Genomic DNA, 27,562 nt, shown 5'->3' with positions numbered 1-27,562 from the left:
GTCGTATAGCAGAGAGGACAGGAAGACAAAGATTTCCCTCGGCTCCTTGCACTTCTTCTATTCTGCCAAACTCCCTAGGGTGGTCTCCAGACAGCTCACATCAGGGACGGGACTGTTCTGACTTCTAGGGACAGCATAGCAGTGAGCCTTACGTGTTCCTTTTGCAGAAAGTTTGGTTATCGTGAAAATATTGTAAATGAAAGGCTGTCTTTCAAAGTGATTTCATTGACTTTTTCTGGGGAACCATGAGTTAAAGGACAGCATTTAATGGGAAGTGGAGAGACCCATCCATGACTTGAGAAGGGACCCCTGTTGCACTCTGGTCCCCCGGTGCCTCTCAGGCCCAGACTGTAGACAGCTTCCAGGTAGAGTCCTGTCTTCACACAGGCAGGGGGCTAAAATAATGATTTCCTTCCTAAAGTCTTTTTAGCCTTTAAGTTCACTGAGAATGTATTCCTGACTACCGAGTTACAACTCTTAATTGCTTCTAATTCATTGGATTTAGAATTTTAAATTCAGTTTTATGATCTCATCGATTCTTTCTACAAAGGCAATGTTCGCGATAGGAAATTGGCAAAATACAGATTAGTATACAGAAGAAAATAAAAATAACTTTTGATCCCATCACTGTCAGATAACTGTTTTACATTTTTTTCCACAAAAAGTCATATTAGTATAAACTAATTTTATTTGAATGTAGAAAAGGAAAATAAAGCAATATGGTACTTCTAAGTCATTGATATTTTTAATTACATGGTTTTTAATAAGTCAACCATTAACTTAGCTAGTAGCAGACATTTATCTACTGTGCATGAAAATCAGAGGCAGTACTGTTTGGAAGCCAAGTTAGCTTCCTCTGGTGTCCTGAAGATGTCCACTTTGTCCATCCTCTTCTGATACATGTTGACTCTGAGCTTTGAGCTTTTCCAGGGGTCCATGAGGAAGAAAGAGTTTTACACAGTCGTAGTCACTGGATTCCATTCATATTGGAGTTACAGTTTCTTTTATGCTGGTTTCTCATCCATCTGGTCATAGTTGCTACTTTCACAAATTTCTTGTGACTTCTGGTCCATTCGTGGCACCCTTTTTACTGCTCTGGATGCATTTCCTTTAAGTCACTCCAGATGTACTTTGTGCTGGGAGGAGAGAGGAGTGTGGTGTGTGCCACCCGCCATCTTGGGCTGGAGACTTTACGAGGCTTGGTCTCGTTTGTTGGCTCTATTCCTCACATAGCTCATCCTGCTTGTTGAAATCATTTGTGGGATGGTTTAGACATATCAGCAATCAATCATTCAGCTTTCAAAGTAGTGTATTCTCACATTTGCTAATAAGCTCCATGTCATTCAAGTGACTGAAATTACAGGAGGAATTTTTTACTGTGTAATTGTGTAGATGAAATATTCTTCACTCACATGGGTATTTGTGATTGTGTTCTTGGAACATGCATTTATAAATTGATACCAACTCCTGGAATGGAGCTTTGCCTTATTTCTCTAGCACTTAAAGACAGAAGAATGAGAAAAGCATATTTCTTTTCCATAATAGATGGGCAAGATCTTAAGATCAGATCTCTAGGGGTTAAAACAAAACAAAACAAATCTCTCTCATTCTCTGACTTTAGCTTTTGCCTAGATATGATTTATAAAACTGAAGTGCTGCTAATCTTTAAACAATACCTGAGGGACATGATTTCCCAACACCCTTAATACATCTGACAATAGAACATCACAAAACACATACTTTTAAGTGTTTTTTGTGCTTTCTTGCACGGACTGTCAGCAAAGTGGATAATTTAAGAGTAGAGTAGTCCAAAGAAAGAAGACAATAGTTTCTTAATTAAGAAAAGTTGCTGTTAAAAACATTTCTTTCCTCTAAGGAAGGATGTAGGCTAAAGTATTTTGCATGTGTGTTAAGTTTTCATAAATTTTGCAAGTGATAACTAAGAAGGGAAAAGTAGTGTTCTTACCAGTGCCTTTCCATTTTGAAAACCCCAATCTGCAGGCTACGCTGCCTCTGCACTAAGTGTTGCAAATGTATGCTGTGAATTGTCTTGAGTTACTACTGTATTTATATCTCTAGTAATGCTCTATTTGAGAAAAAAGAAAAGTCACAATATGATGCTTCAAGTTGTTTGAAGAGATTGTGTGCCTAGATGTTTCCCCCTGGTTCAGTGTGAGATATGATTCCCCAAGGCCTCAGGTGCTTTGTTAAATCACACCTCTGTTTATCCCAGTTAATAGCTTAGGGGGACATTTCTCTGATGTAAAATACACTGGAACCCAACCAAGATCCTCAAAGCTGTGCCAGAGGTGACTCACCTGCAGCTGCGCCCTGACCTCCTGACTTCCTTGGTTGCAAAATGAGACCATTATTCAGTGCGCTGGATTTTTATAAGGAACATTGGTTGTAAATGACAATATGCTGAAAGTCTTTTTTTTCCCCCCTTTAATTTTTTACAGGGAAGCTTAGATGTAGTTCTCCAGAGGTACATGTTAATGGGCTCATTGCAGAAGATGATGTGGGTCTGCTCGCTGCAGCTCTGCGGATTCAGGTTTGGTTGGCACCAATGTTTGAGCATTTTGAATGTGGAGATCTGTTTAAAAGTTGATAACATTTTTCAAGTATTTTTTGTTTACCAGTTACAGTGGTGAACACTTTACATACCTAATGTTAAGCCCAGTTGACAAATGAGGAAATGGAAACTTATAAAAATTAAGTTACTCGCCTATAACCACATGATGTGTTTGGGGCAGGGACCCAAATCCGGGTCTGTGTTTTAGTTATCTATTACTGTATGGTACATTATCCTCAAAATATAGCAACTTAAAATAACAAGCATGAATTATCACATTTCTGTGGGACAGATTGGGGAGCAGAGTAGTGGGTGGCCCCCACTCGGGATCTCTCAGGCAGTTGTAGCCTGGGGCTAGAGGATCTGCTTCCAGGATGGAGCACTCATGTGGCTGTTGGCATGTGGTGTTTAATTCTTCAATGGCAATTGGCAGGAAGCCTTCGCTCCTTGTCACATGTACCTTCCCATAGTGCTGCTCACAGTGGGGCAGCTAACTTTCCCCAGGATGCACAGTCCAAGGGAGACAGCAAGGAGGAAGCCATGGTGTGTTTTATTGATCTATTTTCTGAAATCACACACTGCCACTTCCTCTTTTCCTGTTTATTAGAAGCTAGTCACCAAGTCTATTCCCTAGTCAAGGGGAAGGGAACTGTGCTTCTCCTAAAGACAGGATAGGAAAAAAATCTGTTGACATCTTATTGAGACACACTACCGTCTATGTGACCTAATGCCCAGGCTCCCCAGCTCTTCACTGTGTGAGCTGAGTGTTCCTATGACACAGGCCTGCAGCAAAGGTGTCTTGCTGATGGGGGCGCTATGGAGCAATAGAGAAGCCTGAGGCGCTAGTCACTCCTGCAGAGAATAAAGCAGAAGCGAATTTTGGTTCATGTCTTTTTTTACCTTCAAGGTAATGCACAATTAAAACTTTTACGTTTTTGTTAGGATTATATGTTATATTTCAACTGAAGCCACATTTTATTTCTATTCATTTTATTTTTACTTGACACACACCTGCACACATCCACGCAAGCATATTTGTGACTATCTGACAATTCAGTTTCCTTGTTGTTCTGCCAGCTACATAAGGATGACATTTGAAATACGGTTGCACATTTTGGAATCTGAGCATGCAACCTGATCAGTTGATGCAATCTTACATTTTCCTCATTTCTTTTCCTAATCAAGATGAAGAATCCATTCCATACAATTACATCTGTATACTTGAGGTCTTTTGTGAATGCCTAATCTATTTTAACAATGCATAGATCTCACATTTTCCCTTTTTAAGCAAAACCCACCAGTCTCATTACGTGTGAATACAATTGTTGCTAGTGTTCTCTTGGATTACGGTGCCGACTTTATGGTCCTGTTTGTTTGTGACACCCCTGGACACTATTCCCTAGTATAAGCGCATGCCCTGTTGCTTTACCTCTTTAACGTGAGTTTTCCTCGCTCCCTCCGGAAGAACATGGTCAGCAGTGGAAGGAGGTGGCTTCGCGAGCAGCAGCACCGGAGGTGGAGGCTCCACTGCTTGAAGCTGCAGCCGCTGTCCCCTGTTCCAAGGTATCGCTAGAGTCCTGTTGGCACCTACGTCAGCCCTCCAGAGTGACCTCGGTCTCCTGATCACCGCTGGCTGGGGCATGACTCTTGGTGTTTGGGTTTTGATGGTAGATAATTTTCTCTTATTCTTAAATCGCTTCAGTGTTTTCTCTACCATAAATCCTCAAAAATGAAATCACAGTGAATGTATTTACCGTATTCTATCAGTTCTCAGAGCCCGTATCATTTCATTACACTCAATGACATGTTCTGTGTTTTCTCTTCCTAGGGGTCCACAAAACAATGTTTTTTTAAATTAGACAAAATATAGTCATGCAGTCCTTTAAATATGCTTTTCAGGGCTAGAAATTCCTAGCACGGGGACAGCTTGGTCTTAAGGGCCAGAGTTGTATTTAATAAGATCTAAGCTACATATTCTCTTTGTATAAACTTAGAAATACAGACTGCAAGACTTAATCTCAGTATGTGATTTAGAATGATTAGATGTCATCATATCTGAGCCAGAGATGGGCATCTTCTGGCCTCAAGATGAGTCCTCGCTGCTGCCCCACCAGAGTGAACTGGTCCTTACCATCTGTCCAGGTGTATCTATGCCACCACATCCCCAGATGATCCTGCCCAGCACCGTGGGGATGCACAGAGTGTCAACTAGACAGAGCCTCCAGTGAGGATCTCAGTAACCAGTTGCTTTTCAGAATTGGCCTCTGTTCCCTTGGCAGTCAGCTGAGCACTATGGCTGGATCATACCCACCCGGCTGGTGGAACTCCCCGGCTCTTTTCATGCCGGTAATAGACTAAACATCTCTGTTTTGCTCTGTGTTCATTAATACATAATTCCAATGAGGAATGTTATTCTTTGTAACATCATCTCTGAAATTATACAATGTGTTTCATGAACTTTCTTGTTATTGAAGTCATTGGTGAATCAATAAATTGTACTTACAGAGAGCTAAAAAGGATTAAGACAGATTCCACCTAACTGTGTACCAAAGTTTTTCAAAGTTAGTTCTACTTGGGGCAGGGGAAAAAAGTCATTTAGTCATTTAACTGAATTTGATTTCTAGAGCCACTGGGGAAAGAAAGGCAGACTGTAGTTTATAAGTCTCTTAAAAAAAATCAAAATTATGTCACTGTGGCTCTAGTTAGTGATGAGAAAACCACAGGGACTTTCCACAAGTAGGCTGTTTAATTTAGGAAATGGAGAGAGGAGAGAAACAGAAAAAAAAAAAAAGGGATAGCCAGGAAGGCAAAATGAATGGGAGTCCAGAAAGTCCCGGTGAGAGAAAGGTGAACTAGAAAAGGACTAGGGGGCTGGGGAGGGGCTCGCCTGGCAGGAAGCCCACAGCGCGGAGCCACACCAGGCCTGAGGCATCTCCCCTCTCCTGGCTTCTCTGGTGCCCCTAGGAGCAGGTGGGATGGAGTCACATCTACTGTTCCCTCCTGTGCCAAGGCCAGACCACCTTGGTGTCATGGAGAAGAATATAGGTTGGTTTGGGGACTGAATAGATTTTCAGCAATGGAAACAAAAAATCAGAGCAGAGGGGTTGCCTGCCATGGAGGGGGTGGTCCACTGCCCACTGCAGAGAGACTGCTGTGCCACCATTAAGGGCTCCAGGGTGAGTCACAGAATGGTGGTCCCTTTTTATGAGACCCTAAGCCGTTCCTTGACATCAGCTCTCCTGTGCCCAAGGCTCTGGATCAGCCTTGCTGTGAGGGAATAGTTGAGCCTTTCAGTCAGACGATGGACAGCCCGAGATATGCCCGAGCACATGAACCCCAGCAGGCTCTCCTGATGGTACCCATGCTGGTGTAGAGCACTCCTGTTTTTCAGTAAAATCCAAGAATTAAGTCAGGTGCGCAGCCACTCTGCAGAGCTCCTGAAATTTCCTCAGTTTGAAATTGAGCTTTGGGCCCTGCGTCCTTGTACCGACCGACAGTTATGTAACTGCTAAAATATTTTGAAATATGATTTTTGGACTGGAAATAGGAAAGAGAAAGGAAAAGTGTGGACAGAGATAAAATAAAAAAGCATTTCCACAGTTTTGAGTAGCCAAGAGACAGGCCTGGCTAGCCAGCAGGAAGGAGAGCTTTACGCAGTAGCCCTTCTCTTTGAGGGTCCCACATACAGCTTTTTGCTCTAATGGATTTTTTCTTGCAGAAGGTGCTTGCACACCTTGTACTATTACAGTTCTCCTTTCCTGGTGGCACCGGAGTTATCCTTGTACCTGGACACAGTTCTAGGATCTTCATGAGTCTAAAGAGTCACGTCTAAAAAGTGCACCTCTTTTTTCTCCTGCACGTTAATTGCTAGCAGCTGTGCCCCGGAGAAAGGACACAGGCCGTTGCAATGATTTCCTTGTTGGCGTGGAGCATGGTTGGCTTTCACTCTCACGGCGACCACCTAAGCTGAGAAGACTTTTGTGTTTCTTTCCCCCCAGTGATATCGAGATTTCAAGAGGACAGACTCCAAAAGCTGTGGATGTCCTTGCCAAGGAGATAGGATTGCTTGCAGATGAAATTGAGATCTATGGCAAAAGCAAAGCCAAAGTACGTTTGTCCCTGCTGGAAAGGCTGAGGGATCAAGCAGATGGAAAATACGTCTTGGTTGCTGGGTAAGACTGTGCTTGAAACTCCACTCAGGAGCCACGTTTGTCAGATTCTCTTCCTTTCTTATCATACCCCTCTAATGAACCCTATCTCAGATTTGACATTAGTTTATTCATTGCACTTGATATTCCTTCACGGACATGAGGTAATTTTTTTTTTCTTTCTCTTTTTCTTTTTTCAGAGAAGAGCAAATTATCCCTGCCACAAAATACAAAGGTGTAGCAAGCTGCTAATGCAGTATTTAATTTTTTCATGTCTTACATTGTGCCATGATCCGCTCCCTGGACTGTTTTACTTAGTTTTACATAATAGAAATCAAAATAAGAGTTGAAAGCACATTATTTTGAACTGTGCAGGGTTTTTTGTTTTGGTTTTTATATTCTCAGTAATATTTAATGAAGGAGATACAGATAATCTTGTGAAACTAATATTTTCTTATCAGTAGTCTTGATGTTTCTTTTTTGCATATTTATATTACAAAAAACTTACTCTCTTGAATTTTAAAACCTAACACTGGGCTCTTTTCACTTGTTTTGAATATTTGATGAAAGACATTCATAGTGTTTGGGAAAAGGAGTGTTTGCTGTTTTTTCCTTTAAAAAGAGGAAACCCATTCACTAGCTGAAAAGATAATAGAAAACAAGAGATTTGGACCATTTATTTAGTATGAACTGAGGGAACATCAAGAGACCCTGTGAATTCTTTCATTGTCTAGAAAGTTCATTGCATTGACTGTTACCTGGGCCAAGGCTTGAGGTGCAAAATCCATTTGTAAGGCAGACACATTTCTTGTAACTGGACTTGGCTCAGTTAACTTTGTTTTTATGTAATTATCAATGTGAGTCCTTTTATCTTTATGTCTTTTTCTGATTATAAAAATGACACAGTGCCTTTATAGAAATATTCCAGAAAAACAGAAAATTTAAACAAACCAAAAAAAAAAAAAAAAAGTAAAACATCCCAAATTCCACCCCCCAGAGGAGATGCCTGCCCCTGCTGGGTCCCTTCGTGGTGTGGATAGACTCTTCCATAACTGAAGTGACCCCACCTGTGCTGTTCTGCCAGCTGCTTCCTGTGCACCAGTGCACTGTGTACCTCGCCCCACGGGAGCAAATGTGGAGCTGTGACTGTTTTCTTGACTGCATAATAAACATTCCAGTGCTCACATCTGAGATTCTTAAATACATGGGGGTGGGGGGTGGAGTAAAAATGCCTGGGATGGCATGGATTCCATTTTGCACGTTTTAGCGCCTCTTTCTCCATGAGAAGCACTGGGGTAGCTTACTGTTTAGAGTACAGTGTGTTTCTAATTCTTCAAGGGCATGAGGTGGACAATGACTTGAAAATATGATAGGGATGTTCCACAGTCTTCTGTTCTACTGATGGGCATTTAAATCATTTCCAAATTTTGTCCACTGTCAGCATGCTAAGATCACAGCCTTGGCCATGCATATTTGTGCATTTGTCCAGTTATCTCCTTTTGAAAAATCCCTGGAGGTGAATTCAGTTACTGCAGTTCTTCTGTATCTGTAGGGGATTTGTCCTAGGACCCCTTCAGCCATCAAAATCTTCAAATGTTCAAGTTCCTTCTAGGAAACAGCAGAGTCTTTGCCTATAACCTACAAACATCCTCCAATATTTGAAATCATCTCTGGCTCACTTAAATGCAATGCAGTGCACACGCTATGGCAGTAGTTGTACATTATTTAGAGAATAATGATCCCCGAAGTCTGTGCATGTTCAATACGGACAGCCTTTTTTCCACGCAATCTGCTGCAGACCCTGGTTGACTGTGGTTAAATCTTCTCAGGCTTTCAGGCTCCCTGCACTTGGACTCCCAAGTTACTCTCCAACCCACGACCCCATCCTAAGGTCCCATAACTGAACCTGAGGGGAGACGTTGGCTCTGGGCCCATCCCTGAGAGGAGCCATTCACCTGCCAAGAAGGACAGGGCACACCTGGCCCCAGGACTCTCGAGTGTGAGCATCCCTCTAGCCCCTGTTACTTTTGGGAAGTAACACTTAATGCAAGTTTTTCTGTTGCCGGGAATACACACACTCTTGAACGTTAAGAACTTTAAAAGCAGCTTGTGCGTGTATTTACTTCTGTTTTCCAAGGCTTTGGTGATCTCTTGGTAGGTGAGTTTGCTGGTTTTTTTCATTGAGTTTAAGATCAGAAGATTTAAGGAAAACTCAGGAGGATGTGTTCTCAGTTTATTGAGGAAGACTCATAGAGCAGTTTTTCTTGTGGAATGACTGTGATTTATTCCATTTGGGGCTTGTCCATTTTGGAAATAAAATCCAGACATGGCCCTGCCCTGAGCTGGGAGCGCAGAATTGATACATCTGAAACAAAAGCCGAGATGATGATGTTATCAGGTTCCTAACTTGGAGTCAAACTGCCAAGGCCCGGCCGGCCTCCATCCATCTGCTAGAGGATGCTAGGATGACCACTGGGACCACAGCTAATGTCAGCCAGTCCCAGAAGCTCATTGCTCTAGGCCAGTGTGAATGGGTCTAACTGGCCAGCATGCCAGATTTTAAGTAGAAATGAAAATTAAGCATGATTTCTCTTAAGTACAGATTAAACACAAAAAGATCAATAGTTCTTTTTCTTTTTTTTAATTTTATTTATTTATATGCAGCACTGAGAATTGAACCCAGTGCCTCACACATGCTAGACAAGCGCTCTACCACTGAGCCCCAACCCCAACCCCAACCCCAGCCCCAGCCCCAGCCCCTGCCCCCACCCCCAATAGTTCTTTTTCCGAATTGTGGTGAAAGCTCCCTTTATTATCAGAGACCTTTTACGAACCAAATGAAATACTCTTCTTTCAACTGCGTTGAGAAAAGCACTGTGAATAGGAATAGTTCCATAAGATGTATGTCACATAGTATTCTCGAAACAGCCCCCCAAACACAGCAAATGATATATATTTTTTAAATGTGTAAACTGCCTTTACTACCTAATTCTTGATAGCTGTATGATTGAGGTCAACTTAGAACAGAAATATTTTATTTATAACCTAAAAAAAAAAATAGAAAATAAATTTAATGTAAAAATCAACTCCCTTTTTTATTTTTGGTCAGGTCAAACTTAGAGCAGGGGCCTGGGCTGGGGCTCAGTGGCAGAGCACTTGCCTAGCACATGTGAGGCACTGGGTTTGATCCTCAGCACTGCATATAAATGAATGAATGAATGAAAGAATAAATGTGTTGTATCCATCTACAATTAATAAAAAAAATTTTAAAGTTAGGGCAGAATGACATTATCAGTTATGTCATGCACTGTTGCAGCTTCTTCAGAAATGGAAATGACCCCTTCATTAAGTGCAGAATTATTTCCTTTTTTCTGAAAGGTTTTAAATCTCTTTCCAGAATTTTGTCTATGCATCCATTTTTGTACAAAGACCATGCTATAAATACCATTTTGTGTCGTGCCTTTCTCTCTGAAGTCTAACATGAATCTTTTCCCATGCTTTAGAGGAATTCAAATACCTAAGAAATTTTTCAATAAACCTAACTCACAATACATTTGTTATTGTACGTATGAATTTATATATAAATGTGATTTAAATATATCAACAGTGGGTTAAAATATAGAAGAATGGGATTTAAAAAAAAAAAAAAAAACTTCTGTTATTGGTAACACAAAAGCAGAACAGATTAATTCTCCTTAAAAAGCCGTTCTTCAAACCTTCTGATTTCTCATTCAGTCAGAATCATCTGCATTTCATCAGCTGTGTATCACATGGAATTTACACCTACACATCACTTTATTTGCTTTGCCTGACAAAATGAAAAGTATTGGGAATTGTTCAGGGAAATACGCCAACAGAATCTTAGGGGCTCTTGAGTTTTACATATTTTCCCAGTTACACTAATGAAAAGGAATTTCGTTTGAGAACCTGACTTGGAGTGCAGCTGCAGGGCATTTGAATGTGCACTTGGTCTCTATTGGGCTTCCACGGATTTCCATGCAGAACATTCTAGAAGTTCTCTGAATTGCTCAGACAGAGTAATTAAAAAAAAAAAAAAAATCCAGACTGCTCTGAGATTAGATTGAATATCACCTTAAAGAAAGGTGATATTCAATCTAATATATCATTTATGTCACTTCATCTTTTGTTTTCTGCAGTATGCCAAATACCTGACTTGAGGCTTTTTGGGTTTTTAATGTTTTACCCCATCTTTCTGGTACAGGGTGAAAATAACCTCTACTGAGTTTTCTAAGATTTTGCCCTTCTACCTTAGATAACTGAATATCTGTGAGTTTCCCCTTTATTTGTATTAATTGTGAAATAGAACAAAGGTATTTAGAAGGAACCAGTACCCACAGGAACTCTGAACTATTTACCTCTGTCAAATGTAATGGGAAACACAACCAAATGGACTATAAGTTTTATTATTAGATAATAAAAGGCTTTTAAAAGACCTTCCAAATCATAAAGATGCCTAGAATGAATGATATATACTCATTTGCTGTTGAGCATATAGTTTGGGATTCATGGTTAGGCCGTGACTTATGCCAATAATACTGTTGAACAAGATTCTGAATTTTAAGAATGATTCAGAGTTTTACCTCTTGCCTCCATATAAGCAGTTTCTTCGACCTTTGAGTAAATGATCAGCCTATTTCAGAATGAATCCAAATTGTCACAGGGTACTTTGGCAAATTTTTTTTTTTTACTGTAGTTGACAATAAATCCTCTACCTTGGCACACTTGTGGCCCTTAGGCAAGACAGATAGATCAGATCCCTAGTCATAAGCCATCTGAGAAGTTGCAGACAAGTCCTGTAAGAAATGCTGTGTAGTGGACATAGGTCGGGAGCCCACCAACATGCCGGGAGAGGTTGAGGAAGTTCATCAACAAAAATCACACTTCCATCTTCATAAACAACGCTCTCACTGAAACAGAAAAAGACATGAGACAGTTTTTGTGTTTGTTCTTTTCAAAGTCAACTTGACAATTTGGAATCTGAGCTAAGGATACTGTGGGGAAAAAAGTAAACCAAATTTTGATATCGCATGCAGGCAGGAGGCGAAATAAATTTTTTATTGTAGCTCTCCTTTTATTGCTCCCAATAAATACTTCCTACTTTCTGATTTTCCTGAATTGTATTCGTTGGCAAAAAGCTGAGCAGTCCTGTGTTTCTAATTAAGACTTGGATGGATGGCTGAAGTTCCGAGGAGGTCATCGCTGGGCGTGGCCGCTTTTGGCCTGCTCTGCAGCTCTGTGAGCCTGTCCTGGGGAAAGAAAATGTAATCACTCATGGGACACTGTGCTCAAGTCAATCGCTTATTCCTTTGCAAACAATAAATGCTCAGGAGGTCCTTAAACCGCCCTACGGAAGGTACTACATCTTCTTTACAAGCTTTCCTACGATTTTGATGTCTCTGGGTTTCTGCTCTTATTATGAGTGTTGTATCTCAAAGAGTAGAAAGTTGACTCCATGGATAAGCACCTTTGTGTAACTTTGAGTCTCCTTGTTGACCCCGCTCTAAAATGTGCTCATTAGACACATGCAGAGGTAACGGGGATGCCACTTTCATGTGACTTGGGAGTTGAAGGTTTATTTCACCGTGTGTCTTCTTGCTGGCTCACCACCAACCCCTCCTGCAGTGGTCACTCTGTCACGGAGTCCACTGCTCTCCTCTTTCCTCACTTGATTTCAAACCTCAGTGGCCTGTGACTCCTCTGTCTTAAATGCGCTCTTCTTTGGCCTTCCTATGGGGGGGGTTCTCTTCTTTCATCTTACTCCTCCTCGGTTTTTTGGTCTCTCAAATGTACTTGTCCATACCCTTCTCTTTCTCTGCTCGTTCTCCCTGGCTGACTGTGCTCATTCCTTGCCCTAATCTGCTAGTTAATCTGCAAGCTGTAGCTACCATAGCAGAACACTTACTCTTCCATCAGTAGAAATAACCTGGGAAGTCAGTCAGACGGCTGGTCTGTGGGGTATGACCAGCTCTACTGCTTTCTAGTCAGGTGATCGTGGGCAAGTTATTCAAACTCTCTGTACCTGTTTTCTCATCTATCAAATGGAATACAAATAAGACCATAGATGCAAAGTTCTCTGCTTATTAACCACCCCTACCCCACTCAGTTTTATCTGGATAATATTTATCAGGACTCCACCAAGATGTCACTTCCTACAGGAAGCCTTCCCTGGTGTTCCCAATCTAGTTAGATCCTCCTTCCACGTGCACACTTAATATAGTCTGGTTGACCTATTCCCCATCTTAGTGTTTATCACGTGTATTATAGACACTTGAGTTATCCATGCAGAGAAGGAATCTGACTTGTCCATCACTGATCGTGTTGTAGGGGTAGTCTGAGATAGTTGGGGACCACAGTGGATCAAAGGCATGACTTCCTCTTTGTGGCCACTTCACCAAATTTTGTAGGCCAGAAAACTGTCATCAGATCTGTTGTAGTTTAATATCCTACACATCCCGACTCACATCATCTAATGCACAGATGGTGCATTTGATGGTAATAAGATGTTAAGGAATAGCTTTATGGGTTGTCTTTGGGAATGTAATTGGTTCACTTCCTATCATCTAATACTGTGATGTTATAAACATGTGAATATTTGTCTTTTTTGGGTGTTATCAGTAATAAACTCCGGGGTGGGGGGTGTTTCTGCTTTCTATGGAAGGGGCTTTGGACTTACTCTTTTCCAATATTGAAAGAGCTATTGTATGGAAAGGGATTAGGCTTAGTTGTGAGTCTCCAGGAGATAGGAAGCAACAGAAATGCTGGTGTCCCTCCGTGAGAACAAAGAGCTCCCTCACTCTAAGGAGTTAGAAAGGTAACTTTGCCCTTTTGGTTTCTAGTTTTCTTCCTTGTTCTCTCTTTTTTAAAAAAAAAAAATATTTTTATTAGTTATTGATAGACCTTTATTTATTTATTTGCTTACATGTGGTGCTGTGAATCGAACCCAGTGCCTCACACACACTAGGCAGGCACTCTACCACTGAGCCCCAGCCCCAGCCCCTCTACATCTCTCTCTTGATCTTACCTTCAGCCTGGCCTGAGTGCTGAGGGTAGACCACCGTGATCCAAGCAACGGCATTACTAGTGGAGTTGGGAGAGGTTAGCTCTGCATGGTTTGTATTGGAAAAATGACTAAGTTCACTCTCCCCCCACCAGGATCACGCCCACCCCTCTTGGAGAAGGGAAGAGCACAGTCACCATCGGGCTGGTACAGGCGCTGACCGCCCACCTGCACGTCAACTCCTTTGCCTGTCTGAGGCAGCCTTCCCAAGGACCGACTTTTGGAGTGAAAGGTACTTTATTTCACAACTTGTATATTTTTCAGAGCAAAATTGTGTGTGGTGGGGGGGGGATTTTAAAAAGAGTATCATACACAGGGGGTAAAACTTTTCAGAAGAATTGGTCCATTTTGTGCCTACGTATGCCCTCTGCACACTGAGTATGTAGCAGTTACCCCAGGTTGGTCCTCCTGGTACACAGAAGTGCCTAGGGAGCTGCATGGGGCAGGGTCTTCAGGGCAGCCCATGGGAGACCCGCTCCCCTCGGCCCATTGGGCAGTCCTCCCCATTCTGTCTCGATTGCGCCTTGTCTCCAAAACCTTTGAAAATCTGCTGGTCCTGGGGGCATTTTATCATCCCAGCCCTGTGAAGGTCCTTCTCTCTGAACACTGAGAGGCCCCTTAAGTTGGCCCCCAAGACTTAGCTTGTGGGAGCTGTCGTGTGGGGCCTGAGGAGCTCTGGAGACGAACTGGCTGTGCACAGAGTCATGATGAAATTCCTCTCTGGCTCTGGCTGGGCTCGTGTCTGGCACATTCCCATTCATTACTCTTTCTTCATTGATTTATCGTGAAGTCACTCCTTACTTCATTTTACAATAGCACTTATTGCAATTACTGTGTGTTCTTGGCAGTTCGTGGTTTTTAACTGTATTATATTTATATTACTTTTATAAACATTAATAACTCCTAACTCATCAAGAACTGATAACTCATAGAGGGTCATACATTATGTAGTGGAACAAACATTAGGCTTGGAGTGAGAGGGCCAAGGTTTGGATCACAGCTGTGTCTCTCACCGTTGTGTGACCTATCACCAGTGAAGACCTCTCTGAGCTGCATCTGTCAAAGTTTAAAAAGTCGATGGTGCCCAGCTCATCAGGTTATTGTGAAGCTCAAATGAGGTAGCCTAGAAAGAATGGGGTAATTTGTAAAATGTTATGCAAGAGGGTGAGATGCTTTTTTTTTTTTTTTAACATACAGCTTTAATGCCTAAAGGATAAACAACAGGACAGACCTTTCCTAGGATTATCTAAAATGATCTGGCTGAAGTTTATAATCTGTAGATCATTTACAGGTGGCTTTTTAAGTGAAAATTTTTACTACTTCAGTATATGTATGATTTAGATAAAGTACAACCTTGATATCCAATAATAAATTAATAAAACCATGTTATATCCTGAAGTATGCTTTTTGTTGGTTGTTATTTTGGTACTAGGGATTCAACCCAGTAGTAGTTGCTCTACTACTAAGCTATACCCAGACCTTTTTTATTTTTTGAGACAGGATCTTCCTAAATTGCTCAGATTAGCCTCAAGCTTGTGATCCTCCTGCCTCAGCCTCCTAAATTGCTGGGATTATGGGCCTGCACCCATAATCCTAGCCCTGAAATGTTTTTACAGTGCTGACATTTGCTATAATATATATAGCAAATGTGTGTGTGTGTGTGTGTGTGTGTGTGTGTGTGTATCTTTATTATTTTACCTTTGTTTTTAAACAAAGAAATGGAAGTCTTCGATTGCACAGTTGGACACCCATGCAAACTTTGTTTTACTCCTGTTCTGCTTGCACAGAGCAGGTAGATTTCACCTTGGCATAGATGCCTACCTATTTGGTTGGGAGCTGTGCCTGGGGCTCTGTCGGGGCTGTGCAGATGCACTTGATGACTCACTAAATGCCACCTTGTTGTTTAGGAGGAGCTGCAGGTGGCGGATACGCACAGGTCATCCCCATGGAGGAGGTAAGGCCTTGAGGTGTGCCGTGGGTCCCTGTTTCCTTCCTGACATCTCGGTGTCTGTTTCATCAAGCGGCCCACAGTCCTTCATCCATGATCCAAAGCCTGAAAGACTCTGTAAACCCAGAGCATTCGCATAGCTCCTGTGGTGGCAGAACCTCCCATTGACTATTGGGAGCCACGTGTGGATTTTGTGTATGCCACCTGGTGTGAATATTCATGTTTTGCTGATTATTCACGCATATTCGTATTCTGAAGGGTGCTGGTCTACTGCCTGGTTGGGGTATTTTATAAATAAGTTTTACATGCATCATACTACCTTTCTAGATTGCAAAAGATTCTAAGTCCCAATACCTGTGTAGACTTGAATGTTCTTAAGAATGTTGACCTATCCTTCCATTGGTCATTGCTATACTACCAAAGTCAGGAGGACTTGGATGCTCACTTCTGTCCATTAAGACTCCAAAATAAAATGTTTGCAGAGGAGAACAAGGAAAAAAAAAAAAAAAAAGCCAGTGGTATCAGTTCTTATTTTCCTGAGAACCTTTTCTTCATCCCGTGTAGCCTCCTTTGTGCCCTGGACCTAACCAGGGCTCATCTCAGCACCTCTGCTGTCTGCATCAGCCTCACAGTTCGCTCCTTCATACTCTCCCTGAACCCTGGTCTGAGCGGTCACTGTCTTGCCCATCTCTCCGCTCAACGTGAAGGCTCAGTAGCCTGCTAGTTCTGCTTCACTATCTCCTGGCCGTCCCCCTACCATCCCCATTTCAGTCTCCTCACAGACTCCCGTCCTGTTTTCTCTTATTGTTATCTTGCAGGTAGAAGTGAGGCCCTGACCCAGGACTTCATGAATGCTCAACACATGCTCTACCACTGAGTTGCACCCTCAGTCCCCTGTTTTATCTTGATTCCAAGACTTTTCCCGAGCCTGGAACATTCTTCTCTTCCTTTTCCACCCTTATTACCCATCTCGGGTTCTGTTCTTGAATTTCTGCTCCACCCCACAAATTCCCCTGTGTTTTCAGACATCAGTTTGGTTGTCTTCTGTGAGTTGGAGGCCTGTCTTGAGGTGCCAGGTCCCAGCACTTAGTATAGTGCCCAGAAAATAATGGGTGCTCATTAGAAAGTTTTTTTTTTTTGACTTTGTTGAAGGAGTAGGAGAAGTATTTACCCATGGAGGCCCGAGTGTCTGGGAGGAAACTTTGGAAAAACCCTCAAGAATAAGGGGTGGGAGTGAGAAAGAGGAATCCAAGGCATCACTGAGAAAACAGCCCAAGCCTCACATCCGAACAGGAGTGAATATTGACAAAGCCAGGAGGATCGATCCAGAGCCAGGAGGCTAGGCTGGGAATGGAGTCTAGGGAACAGAGCACTCAGGATTTAGCCAGCAAACAGGGAAGGGAGGTGGTGTCCCACTGTTTTAAGCCATTCACTACGTGGCTTGGAGCACACAGTCAGGCACTTGGTCCCTGAGAGCAGAACACCCTCGTGTCTTCTCCATCCCTGTATCTGCAGCTCTGAGCGCGGTGCCTGACGCTTACCGCTTGTTGATCTAGACACCTGCACTCACAGTACATACTGGAAGAAATGTCACAAATAGTCAAATGGGGGAAATGTTAGAATAAATTCCAGATGGGCCGAGAAAATGAAAGTGAGAATAGGAAGACTTAAAGGTGCCAAGGGGCAGCCTCGTCAAGAGTGAGGAAAGACGTTCCAAGCAGCGGGAACTCTGGTGGGAAAGTCCTGAGACAGGAAAGGGTTTGGCCCGTTCGGAGAACAGGAGGACACCAGTGTGGCTGCAGCCCCCCCGGGCAGAGTGCGTGATGGAGATGGGGCACAAGAGTGGACAGGTGCCAGCCCTTTCAGTTCTTTGCCAAGAGCCTGGGTTTTATTTAAGTGTCATGGTCGGCCTCGTTGAAGAGATCTTCCCTGAATCACAACAGGAGGCAGGCTTGGCTTTCCAAAAATCACTCTGGCCTCTGTGCAAAAAGTCGACAGATGAAGCCCAGTGTGGATACTGTGGGGGCCGCCCAGGGGGAAGATGGTGGCTGCTGGGCCCAGGACAGTGGCCATGAGAGTCGAAAAAGGATGGTGATTTAAGCTTTGTTTGCTGATGTTTGTAGGACATCTGCATATGCCTGAAATCCCAGCAACTTGGGAGGCTAAGGCAGGAGATGTTGGGATGAGTCGAGGGGAGAATTGAAGGGTAATGTCCAAGGTGTTGCATTGAGCAAATCAATGGAACCTTTTGTTGAAATGGAGAATTGAGGAACTGAGTTGGCAGTGTGTGTGATGAAGGAGAGCCTTCCAGAGGGAAGAGTCCTCGGGGGTCCTTTGAGACACCCGAGAGGATATCAAGTAGACAGCTGGAAGCAAAACTTAAACCCCAGTTGTAGAATGGCCAAAGGGTTCAAGAAAAATGTCAGAAGATAAATAGTAACTAACCAAGGGTGTTCCATCTCCACTAATAACCAAAAACATCTGCATTAAAACCACTATCAGTTACTGCTTCACTTCTCAAGTTGACAGAGCAGAATTTTTCAAAGTAGCATTCATACCAAATTTTGGCAGAGATAGATTGAAATACACTCTCCATCGCTTCTGGGAAGTGAATATTAATAAAACTTCTGCAAAAAGAGCTAGAAATATGTATCAAGTACCTTAAAAACATTCATTCCTTTGCCCAAATAAGTTCATTTTTAGTTTATCCTGAGGAAGAATTGGATGTGCGTATAAAGATTTAATTTTAAAACTCTATCTTTAGCTGTGGGCTGGGAGCTGTGTGCCTGGGGCTCTGCATATGCCTGTAATCCCAGCAACTTGGGAGGCTAAGGCAGGAGGATGGCAAGTTTGAGACCAGCTTCAGCCACTTAGTGAGGCCCTAAATGGCTTAGCAAGACCATGTCTCAAAATTAAATACAAAAAAGTGCTGGGTATGTAGCTCAGTGATAAAGCACCACTGGCTTCTATTCCTAGTAACAAAAACAAACAAAAAACTCCGTCTAGTTCATGACATTAAAAAATTGCAAAAAACTTAAATGTTTAAAGATAGAATATCAAATTAACAACGTGTTTTGAAAACTATGATATAAAAATTCTAGTATCATTAACATTAAATGTAAAAGCTAAGGCATAAGCTATTATGGAACTAGGATCCCAACATTGGAAATTATAAATATATTTTATGAAAATACATATATATGTAATTTTCACATTTTCTCTAGTGAATACAAAATTTAACAAGAAATATGAATTTTTAACCTTCTAAGAGATTAAATAAATGCATCTTAAAACAAAATACCATCTTTTTTCCATTGTTATTTTTTTTTTTAGTCTGAAAGATGTAACTTTTTTCCTGAAGTAACTCATCTACTGTGTTTTGCAGCTAAAACTTTGAAAAAGAACTTTTCTTATATTAATCAGAATCCTTTAACTCCCAGAAATATATTGCTTATTAATAATTAGTATTTGCATTTATTTGGCAAAAAGTGAAAATTTGAAAGCAATTTACATATTCAGACATTGGAGGGTAAAATTTTTGATGCATCTCCATGATTCCACAGCCTTAATAAACTACACCAACAAGATTATTATAGACTGCAGGAAGATTTCTTATCCAAAATGCCTGGGGCCAGAAGAATTTCAGGTTTATTTAAATTTAAAAATTTTTAAATATACATAATGAGATATCTTGGGAATGGAACCCAAATATGAACATGAAATTTATTTATGTTTTATATGTACCTTCTACATATAACCTGGACATAATTTGATGTGATATTTTCAATAATTGTGCATATGAAACAAAATTTCATGCATATTTTTCAGTCAGCAATGTGATGGTGTACTCAAAAAGTTGTGCATTTTGAAGCACTCTGAATTTCAGATATTTGGATTAGGGAATGCTCACTCTCTAATAACTTTTTTTTTAAAACAAGTTTCCAAATATAAGTTTGCCAGTTATACAAATAATGATCATGTGTGCATGTGGGACTAGAAGGAAAATAGCAAAATTGATAAGAGCTGTGGGAGTGACATACCTTCTTTCTTAAACTTTCTGTAATGTTTTATATTCTGTTGTTACTCTTTATTTTATACCTTGTCATTCCAATGAATAGTTGACGTAGTGCAGTTTTTTAAAGAATACAGCAATGCATAAAGGAAAGAGAAAGAAACCAAAATAAGGAAAGCTATCAATAAATCCATCAGAATGTTTCTCCTCTAACCCGAGGGTAGAAGAATTTGTGATGAAAGAGGCTGTTCAAGTACTCTTTGTCCGGTGGAAGGCCTTGACCTGGACTTTCTGATTTAGGTCATCATGGATTCAGCTTGTTATAAAGATACATAGTTAGTGTATCGTTTTTTCTATTCGGGCGATGTTTGTTTGAAACAGATAGATGTTCCGTTTCATTTATAGTTCAACCTGCACTTAACTGGGGACATCCACGCCATTACTGCTGCCAATAACTTGCTGGCCGCTGCCATCGACACAAGGATTTTGCATGAAAACACTCAAACCGATAAGGTGGGAAGGATTTCTTATTATCTAATTTGGGAACTTGATCCTTGGGATTCCTGGTTTCTTAAGGAATCATGGAAAGATTTCTAGTCTGTAAACTCTCTCTCAAAAATTTTTCAGTATTCTGTGAATTTTATATATGTTTTCAATTCCAGGAGAGCAGCCGTACTTTGGTCAGATTCTCAGATGGGTTTATGACCACTGCCAAGTTGTTGGGTGAATTATATTATGTTGTACTTTTTAAGCCAAATATCACTGGAGATGAGTTTTTAGTTCTAAAGTGACCATTGGGCCAATTCTCTTCATTCTAGCCAGGTCCAGTCTCTGATCTATATACTAACGGGGAGATTGGACATGCACCTTTTTTTAAGACTAATGCTATGTGCAGTTAATTTAGCTGTGCTCTGAGAGTCAGAGACTCTTCCTGGGCTTCACATACGTGCAGTCCAAAAGCTGAATACACACCTGAAAGAGACCAGGTACCAGGTCCTAAATCCTCAGGGACATAGGGCAAGGATTAGTGGGGTGCTTTTTGGCATGTTTTACAAGAAAGGTCCTGACTTTCTTCAAGTAAAGTGATTCCCTGGTGTATCCTTGGAACACAATCCAGATAAATATTAATATGATAGTCATAGGCTATAGATCAAGAGCTATTTGCTATGTTTATACAAGCTATTTGCAATGTATGTTATTTCAAATTTAGTCAATTTTTATTAAAATAACAGAATTTTCTAAGTCTCTATGATTTATGTTAGTCCCCAAATTTTAATTGGACCTTTAATCTAAATAGTTTGGTTATAACTGTCATGAACTTTGTCATAGCCTATGAAATGCCCAAGTGCATAGTCCACCCTTAAACTTTGTGGAGTTGTGTTTGTTGGTTTATTTTTTAGGCTCTTTATAACCGTCTGGTCCCTTCAGTGAATGGTGTCAGAGAATTTTCAGAAATTCAACTTGCTCGGCTGAAGGTAGGTTTCCAGTTAGTGGTTGTTTAAAAAGAAAATATCCTAGAAACACATCAGAAGGATTGCCAAAGCCAGAAATGTTGAACTTGACTCAATTTTGGTTTCCAGATACTCTTTTGGGTATTACACTCTAAAGAGACTGAACAATATAGCAGACAGAGTGCAGAATTAGAAGCCTGAAACCTGGATCCTGCACCACAAACCAGGTGAACGAGTGTATTTTTAGGACTCAGTTTTTTCACATGTAAAGTGAGACGACCACTTCACTAATCTACAAGGACCCTATGAGTCACACTAACAAACTGCATTTTGATGCTTTCTTCTCTTTTGAAAGAGAAGTATTTTCGTAAAATATGTCAGTGTCTATGAAATGACAAGATAGCTTTGAAAATTCATCTCTCTCAGGTTTTGTTGCAGCAAAACATTCCACTTGCACTTGAGAAAGCCATCTTAATTCTCCTCCATGGTATTTTATTCCTAATGCTGTTAGCTGCCCCTCTGCTGCTCCTTACATGGCTTCCCCTCGTTCTCCGTCCAAACTAAAAAATAACCCTTCATGGTATAATCCATCGCACTGGTTGGTATTAAATGTTTCTTAAAATTCCCTGCCTTGCTTGTTCACTCTGTTGAGAGTTGCGAGCAATTCCATCCTCAGCAGCTATAACATGTACACTGTTTCTGGGATTCTTTTTTTTATAATGTATGCATACATACTTCTTCATTAAAAGCCACTTTCTTAGGATATTTTCTTTGCAGAAAATAGGTGCATTAAAATTTTGAAATTTTTTATTAGTGAATTAGAAATAACTTGTTTTGAATCCTCAACGTAAACATTAGCTTTTGGTTTTATGCATTTGGAAAGAACAATTAAAGCATGTGTTATGGGGATAGCAGTCTGTGTCCTTTCAGAGCTTGGTAGGTGGTGGCCTCATAGAGCAGCCCAAGAGTTCACGGTGAATGGCCTACTTTGCTCTGTTTTCAGATCTGTCTTTGAAAGGTGTAATACAGATTTTCGGTGCCTTGAGCTGGAAAAGATATTTGACCTCAGGCATTTATTTGTATGATTTGGCCTAACCTACAATTTACTCAAAGTTTAGTTTTTTAAAAGGCTTAGCATGGAGAGAATAAAGCAAGAGGCATGGCCTTATGCTTTCTATTCCTCTTGAACTTATCACGTCTTTTCCTCTTAATCATTAGAAACTGGGGATAAATAAGACTGACCCAGGCACACTGACGGAAGAGGAAGTGAGTAAATTCGCCCGTCTCAACATCGACCCCAGTACCATCACGTGGCAGAGAGGTAGGAGCTGGGGACACAGCAGAGTTTTGAAGGCAGGTGGGGAGAATATGCTTCAGCGGAAACTCTTTGATTAATATCATTAATGCACATTTTTATTTCTTCCCATCGTCTTCCTGCCTGGGCTTCCTAATTCCACCGTTTATTTCCCTTACTATTATTTTCCCTCCATCTTCCCTCCTCTTCCTCCTACTTAATCCACCTGCTGTCTGGGCTTAATCCCATCCACTCCCACCCTTCAAAATTTACAAGGGGAATTAATTTTCTCTTCTGTCTCTCTCCTCCTTGGCCTCTGTCTCTGATTTAAAAAAAAAAAAAAAAATTAAAGCCACGTCTCTCCTTACGTGTCCCTTCACTTCTTTGTCACCCTCTCTAAGCAACTCTAATTTGTATTTTCATCTGATTTATTTATTTATTTATTTATTTTTTATTGGTTGTTCAAAACATTACAAAGCTCTTGACATATCATATTTCATACATTAGATTCAAGTGGGTTATGAACTCCCATTTTTACCCCGTATACAGATTACAGAATCACATCATCTGCTAGGTCCTTTCCACCATTTGCCAGGTCTCCCTCTGATGCTTCAAACACAGGACAGGTGGACTTCGGGGGCTGCCTCCTGGCCTCCCTGCCTCCCTCTCCATTTCAGCTGTGATGTCCTCCCTGCTCCCACTCTGCCCCTGTATCTGGATGGTCACTGTGGGGTAGGCTAGTGGGGAAAAGCACTAAACACTGAGTCAGGGTCTCGGATATGTTTCTCCACCCTCTCACTGTCCCTTTCCCCTCATCCCCACTGCATGACCTTGAGTTGAACAAGTGACATGTGTCCTGTGCCCCAGGTTCTTGGAGATGGAAATGAAGACGATCGGCTGTATATATTCCCAGGAAGGTGACAGTCATACCTGTTGGTCCCTTGGGACTGCAGACACATTGGCAGGCATGCATTCCTGGTCCTTCTTGGATTGTCCTCCTCAGACCCGTCCTCCATTTTTACTGTTCCTAACCACTTTCACAACATATTTATCAAACGCCCAATTTCCGACAGACAGTTACCTGCTAATACATCATCTTTCTCCAGTTCTATCCCCTAGTTCCATAGGTTCATATTGACAGAGACACTAACCTCTCACTTCCAGAGCAGAAGCCTCCAGTGGCTCCTACCACCCCATGTTATAAAGTCCCTGGTGCACAGTTGGGCCTTCAGGACAGGACTGCCACAGAATGGCTCCATGCCCTTTGTTCCTTTCTGCTCTATAGTGAGGAGGGTCTGCCCTTGTCCTTTTGCCAACCCTTGCTCAGGCATCCCCACCCCATCTCCCTGGCCTTCCAAATCCAGCCCAGGTCTCACACCATCATGAAGCTGTGCTCCGGGGGGTCCACGAGCCAGGCCAGTAAGAACTGAGTGTTTTCCCATAGACCCCAAAGTGAGAGATACCAGAGACCCACCCAGCCTTGGCTCTGCCCAGTGTGAACTGCATATCTTCAAGCATACGACCCACTCACTCAGTTTTCTCATCTTTAAAATAGAATGCAACTTGAGTACCTCTTATCTGCAGTCCCTGAAGCAGAGGGTTTTAGATTTCAGAGTTTTTAAATAATATTTGCATAAATATAATGAAGTATATTGGAGATGGGACCCGTGTCTGAAGAAGACATTCATTTGTGTTCCGTAGATACCACACACACATAGTTTGAAGGTCATTCTATAAAATATTTTAAACAATCTAGCACATGAAACACATGTCATGGTGAGGAATTTTCTACCTGTGGTTTCATGGTGACACTCAAACACTTGCAGATTTTGGAGCATCATGGGTTTTGGGATTAGAGATGCTCCACATGTGGTGACACCAGCCTCCGCATAGAGAGGCATCATGGAAATGTGCGTGTGCTTTGCAAACTTGAAAGCACCGTTCAAATGGGCATCGGAAAACACTGTGGTTGTATCAGGCAGCTTTTCTGGGGTCTTTGTCTCCCAAACTAACTTAAAATATCCTTGGAAACTATTAATGATTTATTTCTCATTTTAAAAGAATAACATTACAGAGATTTTGAAAATTGCCAAATGAATAAGAAACATCACTAGGATGAATAGCACTGCTACTTGTAATTATTGGTGCATGTTTGTTGTTTTTTTTTTTTTGGTTTTGATTTTGTTTTGTTATTTTGGTACCAAGGATTGAACCCAGGAGTGCTCTGTCATTGAGCCACATCCGCAGCACAACCCCCCCCCCCCTTTTTTTTTTAATTTGAGGCAGCATCTCCTAAGTTGCTTAGGGCCTTGCTAATTTGCTGAGGCTGGCTTTGAACTTGCAATTCTCCTGCCTCAGCCTCCCAAGTTGGTATTACAGGCCTGCACCACCATGCCCAGAGGTGCATCTGTTTTTTTGTATATACTTCTGTTATAATCTAGGTATATAGATTTTATATTCAACTAATTTCATTCACGGCATAAACATTTTCTACTTTGTTAGCCTTTGGTTTCATGGTCACTTTACTTTATTTCTTATTTTTTATTTTTCACAGTATTGGGCATCAAACCCAGGGCCTCTCAAAGAGACCAATAGCATTTTTAACAGGATTTTATTGAGCAGCCTTCTTGTTTGGGAAAAAAAATATATATATATATATAACTAGGAAGATTAATTGTTAAAATGCCATTATGTTTAAATGTGTAAAAAACTTTTTGGGAAATTCACTGGTGAGAGAAAAATCATACGGATGGAAATTAGTATATTTTGAACCAGGAGTGTGGATATGCCAAGAGAAATTTTTCTACACAGCTGCTTTGGGGCTCCAACCAAGGCAGACATCAGAAATAGTGGCTCAGCTATGGTGTTGAAGAGAGAAGCCACATCACCCCTTACACCTAGGGCCAGGACGTGATTGGATTCTCTCTGAGAAGGAAGGCGGGGCTGAAGTGTTCTGTGGTTACAGATTGATTTTCATGGAAGTGACAACTTTAAAAAATTATTCCAAAAAAAAAAAAAAACACTAAAATTATTTTCCTGTTCAAGGCACTAAATGAAGAAAACTGTATTGCAATGGACAAGCCATGTGAGTGAGAGGAATTTGAACTGACATTCGATAAGTAGTTTCGTTCTGGTCATCATAAATTAAAATGAGAAATAGGACTCTCACATGTGAATTGAGGACATTACTAGTAGGGTTTTCTGGCTTCCATCTGGAACTAGGGTAATCCTTGTGATAGAGTAGCTACTTTGGATAACTGGAGGGGACGCTAGGTCCTTAGTAGAGATGGAGAAACACCTCAGGTGAAATGGATGTCAAACCAATTAGTGGTCACCCCTTCCTGTCAACCTGGCTACAAATGCTGATTGTTTCATCCTGTGCCTGGTACAGAAACTTATTAGGTCTCATGTGCCCAGGGACAGGTTGGAATCAGAAATCATACACTTTTCTAGAAACATATAACATAGAAGAAAATGTCGATATTGAGCTACTGTTGCTCCCAGAGGACCAAGAGCAGGACTTTGCACAGTTGGGCAGGTCGGAGCCCCTGCGTCTTTGAGCACCCATGCTCCCCCAGGGGAGTGTCACAGGCTTACGTCCTCCCCCATCTCCCTCACGTGCCCATCTCCCAATCGTGCCTGAAGCCCACCAGCCTCCATCATCCTCTGTGAGTCCACCTCAAATTTCTGGTCCCCAACACTGCCCCAGTGCCATGGTAGGGAGTCGATGCTCTACTTTCCCAGGAAGTCAAAACAGTGGACCTATCCCAGGTGGAGAGCACAGGACAAATCAGAGTTAGCCACTGAAGGGCTCAAGGACCGACAGAGCAAAGAATGAAACAACAAAGCCGTCCCGTGGTCCCACCCCCGTCCTTCCACACTCTCCTGGTGCTGTCCATATCTCCCCTGTAGGAAGCTCCATCCATCAGGATGACATCTTCTGCACTTTTGGGCCCCTGGACAGCCAGCACAGGACTGGGCACAGAATAGGCTCTCACTGCCTGCTCCAGGAAGGAATGAATATGTTCCTTATTCCACCTGCACCTCTCTCATTTAGAGGCCAGGAATTATGTATTGTCAATTTAGGGCGGCTGCTGTCGGCTCTCTGTCTTTCCTGTGGGTTGAACCTTCATGTTTCTTTCTGGTATCAATGATGCTTTCATACCTTTCCCTGTTTATCAGAGTCGTGGTGGATTGTGAGATGCCCTCATCTACCATGTAAAAAGCACAGACTTTGGATGCCACCATTCATAGTTGGTCTTACTAACCTTTTGCTTGTTTTCTCTTTACTAAACAAAGAACAGCTGAATTTCCATGTTGACTTTAAATAAATTCAGTAAGGAGATCGCTTCAGTCTGGTGCCAACATTGCATAGCTGCACATCGGGAAAGATGTTTTTACTTTAGACAACTGTGCTGTGCGTCTTGGGAATAAAAGTATGAGCTAGAGATAAGATTGAGAAGTAGTCCTTTCATTTTTAAATGCTCTGCTTATATCTTTAAAAATCACAAAGGAGGTTAATATGTGCCGTAGTGTGAGTTATAGTGTGTGAGAGACAGACAAAACAGTGGCAGCCGGCTCAGGGAACATCAAAGGCAGGCCGGGCAGGAGCCTCCCTGGTGCTTTATGTGTCAAGAAAGATCAACATTCTTCATCCTGCAGATGCTTCAAGTTCCGAGTACACCTACGTAATTTCTGTCACCATTTTTGTCCGTGCATGTTATACATTTAGTAAATTGTGTTACCGTCTTCGCTATACACTTCGTGGCATCAAATAAATCCCCAGTGATGACACCGAGTGCACTCTGAACGTCATCCTTCACGGAAACTCTGTACCCATTAAATAACAACTCCACTCTGCCCTGGGAGCAGTTCTGTGCTGGGTCTCCATGAATCTCCCTCTCTGGCTGTCCCAGATAGGTGCAGTCATACCGCATGCACCCTTCTGGGTCTGGCTTATGCTCTGAGCTTTGCCTTGCTATCTAATCAGAAAGGGTGTCCAAGCCCACCCCACCTCTTCCTATCACCTCCTTTATCTTCTTCAGGCTATACCACTTGC

General features: G+C 41.7%; 1 protein-coding gene across 1 annotated transcript in view; it reads left to right on the top strand.

Annotated features, from left to right (window-relative positions):
* Positions 1 to 27,562, top strand: part of Mthfd1l (methylenetetrahydrofolate dehydrogenase (NADP+ dependent) 1 like) — a 189,341-nt gene that overhangs the window by 35,917 nt on the left and 125,862 nt on the right. Inside the window, exons 9-16 of the mRNA XM_027939442.3 lie at positions 2,460 to 2,551; positions 4,038 to 4,135; positions 6,571 to 6,744; positions 13,894 to 14,030; positions 15,706 to 15,752; positions 20,164 to 20,271; positions 21,159 to 21,233; positions 22,428 to 22,530. Of these exons, the coding sequence (XP_027795243.2) occupies positions 2,460 to 2,551; positions 4,038 to 4,135; positions 6,571 to 6,744; positions 13,894 to 14,030; positions 15,706 to 15,752; positions 20,164 to 20,271; positions 21,159 to 21,233; positions 22,428 to 22,530 (834 nt within the window). The remainder of the gene's footprint in view (positions 1 to 2,459; positions 2,552 to 4,037; positions 4,136 to 6,570; positions 6,745 to 13,893; positions 14,031 to 15,705; positions 15,753 to 20,163; positions 20,272 to 21,158; positions 21,234 to 22,427; positions 22,531 to 27,562) is intronic.

This window comes from Marmota flaviventris, chromosome 6 (assembly GCF_047511675.1).
Source record: "Marmota flaviventris isolate mMarFla1 chromosome 6, mMarFla1.hap1, whole genome shotgun sequence".
Classification (NCBI taxonomy): Eukaryota; Metazoa; Chordata; class Mammalia; order Rodentia; family Sciuridae; genus Marmota; species Marmota flaviventris.
This window is presented reverse-complemented; position numbering and strand designations above follow the sequence as displayed.